At 51.0% G+C, this 7354-nt stretch overlaps 1 protein-coding gene across 1 annotated transcript; it reads left to right on the top strand.

Annotated features, from left to right (window-relative positions):
• PSV08DRAFT_214232 (uncharacterized protein) lies at positions 1–2935 on the top strand. The gene has a single exon (XM_014220200.1). It carries the CDS (start codon positions 13–15, stop codon positions 2713–2715), a length of 2703 nt encoding a protein of 900 aa, XP_014075675.1. The 5' UTR covers positions 1–12; the 3' UTR covers positions 2716–2935.
• The last annotated feature ends 4419 nt before the right edge of the window (positions 2936–7354 follow it).

Here is a 7354-nt window from a genome sequence, read left to right as displayed (position 1 = left end):
ACCAATAACAACATGGTAGAGCCAGCACCCAATGCAGCGAGCAGCCAGCCTCGCCGCCAAAATGCCCTCGCCGAGATCCAATTCGCCTCTATCATCGACAGTGACCTCACTCCTTCCGAGGACGAGACGCCAGAGGAGAGGGCCTTGGAACTCGAGACAGTGCAGTCAGCCATAGGCGTCAGTATTGGCAGACAGCAGACGCGTCTCACCTCCCCAAAGACACCGGCTGCGGAAAAAGCTGCGGCTCTCGACGCGACCGAAGATGGGGCCTTCTTCGACGGCTGGCAGGAGGCTGCCGAAACGTCTCCAGAACGAAAAACACCGGCATCGCCTGCACGCATGCCAGAGTCACCGACAGTGACATCCAAGCATATCGAAAAACCCGACTCCAAGCCAGCGCCTGTCCAGACGGCAAGAAATGCCGACCGTGGGCAACAATCGGATCCGCTAACGCGCCTTCCTTCACCATGGCGCGCCGGCCCAAAGACATTCCAGAAGGAGAAGCAGGGTGATCATCGCGCTCTGCTGCGCCAGCACCTGCATAGTGGACGAAGGCGGGCGTCCTCGGGAAGTTCAATGGGCGAGGCTGTGCGCAAATACATAAACTTTAATATACCAGCCTCGCTTACCAAGTCTTACAAAGACATGCATTTTTCGCTACCGAGTCTGTCATCTTCATCAGTGGATACTGCCCCAAAGCAATCTAGTAAGAGGAGGCGGGATACGCTTGCCAACCCACCACGACCTCAGAACATACCACAGCACGATGGCGCCCGTCAGTCCGCACCTAACGACTCTGGAAACGAGCAGAGCAATTTTTCAAATGCTTCTCAGCGGTCCAACACTGCTCCAGTACCACAGCGTGAATTTAGCGACAGCAGCTCATCCACTCTTTCTCCAACCAGTCAAACACCAGTCGAACGGCCGGCGCCTAGGCTGCGTCGGTCCAACTCCGAAGGGTCCCTGCTTTTGTATCGAACGCGATCCCTTGCGTCTTCTTTGGGCGACGATTCGCGCTTTGAAAGTGTACATGAACAGGTCAACAGTAGACTCAAGGCTCTGAAAGACAGTTGGCAAGACTCGAACTTCAAGCTTCCAAGTCCCTCGCTCCACAATTTTAACCTGAGTTCCAGTACCGACTTGTTCAGGAACCGCAATTCCAGCACTGCATCTAAAGCACGTGATGCCGAGGAAAGCTCTACTCCTCGAACAGGTCTTCGTGGAAGCGCATCCGGGCCGACACCACGCAGTGACTCTTTAAAACCGAAGCGTTCTTCACTCCGCCCTGGTGATGCAGAGAATGAGCTGCATCCATACTTCACACAGGCTCTCCAAGAAATAGAGGGAGATCTGGTGATACTAGGAGGCTACCGTGGCTCTGTTTTGCGGTCAGCGGAACCTCCTCATCGGCAGTTGTGGGTACCTATCAAGGTTGGACTGAATCTACGAAAAGTAGATCTTGAGGTACCTCTTGATCCAGATGCCGATGAGAAAATGCATGAAACCATTATTCCCAGTGGCATGCTGACGCACATTGGACCTGTTGATATTGCAAAACGCCTTTTCAAGCGATTGAGGGCGAGCGATAACGCTAAAGAGGGGAAGCTGAGAGTACACAACTACGGGTACGATTGGAGACTATCGCCACATTTTCTCAGCAGGCAGATGATTAAGTTTCTTGAAACACTGCCTTGTAATCAGCCGGGAGTACCTCCAGAGAAGCGGGGCGCTACGATGATTGCACACTCACTAGGTGGTCTAATCACCCGCCATGTGATCAATCAGCGTCCTGATCTTGTTGCTGGAATCGTATACGCTGGAGTACCTCAGCGATGTGTCAATATCCTCGGTCCCTTCCGCAACGGGGACGACGTGCTCTTGTCCTCTCGTGTCTTGACCGCTCAAGTAAACTTTAGCATCCGCACGTCCTACGCACTGCTGCCCCTCGACGGAAAGTGCTTCATCAACAAATACACCAAAGAGGAATATCCCGTCGACTTCTTTGACGTAAACACCTGGAAGGAATGCCGCCTATCCCCTTGCATAGCAGCACCCCTGCCGCGCCCCGAGCCCTCCAAAGACAGCACCTTCAGCGTAAGCGGCCTCATGAATGCCGTCTCAAACGTCCTCCCTACGTTTCCTCCCCGCAAAAATAGCTCCGCAAAAGACGCATCCGATGTGGCTCGCAACGCCACAAACGCCGTCGCAGAAGGCAGCGTCGAGCAAGCGGGTATGGGCCCGCAAATGGGCAACAACCAGGCCACAGAAACCTCCAAAGAACCTAACCCCGCAACTCACGTTACGATCCCGTACAACAAGGCTATTGAGTACCTAACTCGCACTCTTGCAGAAGTCAAGAAATTCAAGCAAGAACTCGATCACCGGCCTGAACACACGGCCGCAAACCGGTATCCCCCCATCGCCCTGATTTACGGCAAATCCATCCCCACGGTATACGGCGCGAAGGTGGAAAGCAGAGAAGCCATCAAGCGCGCAGATGTATACGATGAGCTTGCGTTTGCGAGTGGAGATGGCGTTGTACTGGCCCGAGCGGCTATGGTGCCTTCTGGATACAGCGTTGTGAAGGGGGGTGTGGTGTCGAGTGACCGCGGCCATGTTACGCTGTTGGGGGATTTGGAGGCTGTGGGGAGGTGTCTGCATGCTGTTGTTCAGGCGAGGAAGAAGGGTGTGGGGTTGGGGGAGAAGATACGGTGAGTAGGTCGGAATTGTGGTGGAGGAAGTAAGGTTATTTACATGTCTATCAACTAGATGATTGAATCATTGGATGTATGTGGTATGGAGAGACAGGTTTAAGAGATGCTGTGTAATATTGCTCGGGGTAGTGGGTGGTGATGTCGGAGTGTGCTGCTCATGTCTTGTCGGTGGTCTTTGAGATGTTATGTATGATATGTTTGCATGTTACATTGTACACTCTGACCTTTGCCTTTTGTAATTACTAGTCTACTTAATGTGTTAGAAATGTCTTTGAAAACATCCAACGCGATTCAAACCCTTGCAAGTTTCCATGTCACAGGCGTAGTAAACATTCCTATCCGGCACTGCTCTAGAACTTTGTAAAGATAGAGCGCTTTGTACGTTGATCGTCTTTTTTTCTTCTTGAGAAAAATTCAAGAGCTAGGTAGCTCAAGTCATCCACGGGCGAGAAGTCCGAGTTAGACACAACACATAAAGTGTACGAGTTGACGAGAAGAAAAAAGTTTCTTTGATATCGTGTAGTGAGTGTTTACAAGGTTGGAAGAATGAAGCCAGTGGACTGGACTGAGTGTCTAAGAATTTATGCGATGAGGAAGGTGTTTAGTTTTTGTTTCTCAGGGGTACATTTTCATTCGTGATCTCTGATGACGAACTTCGATTTTGAGGGCGGAGTTTGTTGTGGAAAAAAAGGGGGGGGTGAGCATGTGGCAAAATGACTGAGTCAACTCGTAGCAAAACGGGTGCTTTACGCTGAGATGGAAGTGAAGATCTTCTATACACGGAAGCATGAAAAGATATTCATGAAGTGGTAGTAGTTGTGGATTACATGTTTGTTGTCATTGTTGCACTGCTTTGTGAACATGCATTGATTTCACTTGCGATGTCTTGGTGAATTCTTTTGCGAAAACACATTTGCATAGAAACCTAGCGGATGCCCAACTAACTTGAGCACAAAATAACATGGCCTCATCTTGAAGATGCGCACAAGACTTGGGAGATTGTGAAAGCAGTGAAAGTCAACACCACATTGCTTCAACATACAAAGTGGCCATCCGTGTCCTACTGTCTCGGCATACATAGACGATCTTAACATGAACTTTTCCTTCGATTCCACGCTCAACAAAGAAACAGAAGTCTGGCCATGGACGGAGAGCGAGAAATCTGAGACCGAGCAAGTTGACCAGAGATCAACCCACGAGACCAAGTCGCGGAGTCTCGAACAGGCTGTTTGGTTCCTGTGGCGATTCTGTTGACGTACCTGGGAATGTGCGCTTCGCTTTCCCCGTGCCGACTGAATCATTGCGCAAGAACGATCTGCGTCCAAGAGTTGCATGTGAACTTGCACGTCCACCCCGGGCCCAGTGATAGTGATGGGGCATGGATGTTGACTAAGAATACTGAGGCGGGCTTAACTTCGCTACTGATGGTTGTCCTTGGGACGAATTCGTCCAGATTTTACTGGAGCTGGGTCTTGTCGCCCCTTTTCTGGTACTGAGGCTGGTGAGCGTGGCTGTTCCGCGGAGCATATGTGTAGGCTTCCTCCAAGGGATTAGTCGACGCCGCCATGGTCTCATTAGTGCAGCGGTCTCCCCAGCTGGCACAGACTGCCGTAGCAGGTTCGGATGTCCGTGAGCATCAGCACAGGGAACATTCAGGCCGGACTTAACGGTGCAAGTGAATTGGTGCTGTCAGGCGGAGGCGGTTACGCGGAAGATCACAATTGAGCCGGCGGCACCAATGTCGATGTTGAGGGATTGACGCCAGCTTATCTCGGTTAGCGCACTTGGCGCTTGTTTCGGTAACGGTACCCAGGTAACTGCACTAGGCTGTCCAACATCAGACGTTGCCAGAATCTTTGATCGCATCGCCAATCGCTCAACCTACTCGATCTAGAATGCTGAATCTGATAGAGATCGATTTCGACTTACTGTAGCTTACTGCAGCGAAGCGAAATTTCAAGTTTAGTCCCATCACCATGTTGGCTCCACAAGTCGCACGTAGGCGTAGTTGGATGCAGGCATGGTCACGGCGCGCTAACCACAATGATTGGCTGAACAAAGGATGACCCGCAGCGGCAGGGCTGAGAGATTGTTCTATGTGGGATCTTGCAAAGCTTCCATGGCACTAAATGGTAACTGAACTCTACTGACAAGGTGTGAGTTTGCTGAATCCGCTTCTTCTGGGAGAGGCCCTTGGACATCCACATTTCCCATTCCCTTCATCCGACGCACTATCGTTGCTAATTAAGCTGTGGAGTTGAGATGTGAAGCTGATACGTTCAATCGAAGCCAAGGCCCTGCATAGCATGCAAACACGCTAGGCCGTACGCTAGGTGTCCCCGAGCCTCCTTTATTCGACCCCCAAGTACCAAGCATCTAGTTGCTGACTACTGTCACGGCGACAGTTGATAGAGTTGCCTCACACTCCAACCGCGCCAAGAGCATGAGACCACATGCGGGTCAAGTCACTTCGCTACCATGGCAGAGGATACTGCAGAGCACGACAAGGTACCAGCCTGTGTACTTTTCTCCTCCGCGGTCTCGTAACCCAATCATTTCAATAAGCCTCCACTCTCTACAATGGTGCGCCCGTCACCGTGAGATAGACTGATAGTCGTACGGGAAAAACTCCCAAGCATCTGGTATCGAGTGTGTGTGTGGAGACTTAACACGGAGATACTGCCACTTGGAAGAATATGTTCACCAGCATACCCACACAACCATGACTTATAGCCTAGTAATTCCCACTAGCGGCTCCGGATTTAACTCCTGCTAAAGTCAATTAACACAGCTTGCTCGAAATCACACCATTGGCAGTCGCTTGCACACATGCTATCCTTCACTGTTCGGCTTTGCTGCCGCGGCATCGCGCCTCCTTCACGTCGGCTCAAGCCAACGATCTACCGAACCTACCCGTATCCAAAAAAGGATTCTTTTACGAGAATGGGAAATGGTGATGGCTTTTACTCAGGGCTATGACAAGACTGTTTAGTTGACACCGTTTGGAAGACGGTGCGTTAGTTGCATTCGGCAGTGGTTTGTTCACCACGCATAATCAGTGCGGTAACCATGGATATCTTACAGCCAGACTATACAAACACGAATAAGCCCCCAATCCCGTGGAACTGTTTGTTTTCGGGTTGATGCATATCGGAGCAGCCGTGTCCCATTAATTCCAAAAGCACTCGTACACAGTCCACGAGGCGTTGATCGTTTCCGCAACTGGTTTCATTCTGCTCTGGTGATGGATTTTCCGGACTGTGCCACACGGTAGCCTGCGTCGTGCCTCATCTCCAATAATTTTATGCCCAATTGTAACACATTTGGCCATTCCAAAATCACATACAGAGGCGCGCATCCATCTTACACAGATATCATCATGGCGGGCTATAGCACCATCACAATCACAATTGCATGCCCATTAAAGGATAGCAACTAAAGTTTCGACTAGACAGTCTTCAGAGGGATGAGTGTCTTGGCTGATTGGTTGAATAATGATTGGTACGCTAGAACAGGGAGTCTCCGCGGCAGTTGTGTTCGGTGAACCGGTTCTTGGGTTTACCGACTTTCTGGCGGAGTGATGGCATCTCTGAAAATGACGATGGTGACTGAAGAGGCCATGGCCGTATATGCCGCCTGCCTACACAAATAGAACGTAATGATGGCTTTGTTATACTGCACCTGTCGTCTGATGGGGCTCAGCAACCAACATTGTATGGCCTGCAAGATTGCGTAAATAGTACGAGTGGCTGTAGTATAGGCCTTTGAAACGGGTCGACCGCAGCAACATCAAAGGCTTTGGGTTGAGCACGGTCGATAACGGATACCCTCCACTACAATGCTCAGACGATGGTAGGACCCCTGTGCCGGCTGTCAGCAAACGGCCGCCAGAAGACTTCGTTCTCAATCCGATCGTCTGCCTGCATCATTTGCATTATCAGCGTACTATCAACGGCTAGTTGGATACAGTTGTGCTGAATGGGTCCTTCGCTTATGCCAGCCTTGTCACCCATAAAATGTGGCCTTGGCGCCAACTTGGCAGATTGAACAATCGTCTCACAGGGCCGACTATGGAGCAGAATCTGCGAGGTAACAATGTACGTACCGACTCGAAAATGGAGACCCTGATGAGCCGATCGCCACAAGCCACACTGGAAGTTCCCTTCAGCCGCTTGCTGAGGGCATCAAACCATGCAGGTATATTCCCTGCGATTTTCACTCTGGGCGGTCGCTAGGCGTCAAGCCACGGAGAAGGCAAGTGTAGAATTCATGCTATGGAAGCCTTTCGTGCGCGGGTGTATGGCTAGTGGCAAGGGTAGTACGTATTCGCACGCCACTAGCACGCACGCCACTTGACAAATTCAGGCTGGCCCACAGCTTGAGCCTTTGAACTACGCCGCAAAGTAGTGTGATACCCATGTCATTTTGGGCTATCCGCTGGTCGCCAGCAACCAAGGCTGTGTGCGCTGCAAAGGTGGCATGCTGAGGTTGGACGGCCCAGGTCTAGCAAGAACCATACTCCTGGGCGCGTGTCGTATTGACCGATCTCCAGCAATCTCTTGAATGAGGGTCTACTATGCTCCTCTCCGAGGAGCTTGAGGCGTGGCTCTGGTCTAGCTATTGCATCAGATCTATAACAT

This window comes from Bipolaris maydis (assembly GCF_028858645.1).
Source record: "Bipolaris maydis strain C4 unplaced genomic scaffold PSV08scaffold_1, whole genome shotgun sequence".
NCBI lineage: Eukaryota > Fungi > Ascomycota > Dothideomycetes > Pleosporales > Pleosporaceae > Bipolaris > Bipolaris maydis.
This window is presented reverse-complemented; position numbering and strand designations above follow the sequence as displayed.

Coding starts and splice junctions, on each gene's coding strand:
- PSV08DRAFT_214232 (XM_014220200.1), top strand. CDS start 13: ATGGTAGAGCCAGCACCCAATGCAGCGAGCAGCCAGCCTCGCCGCCAA.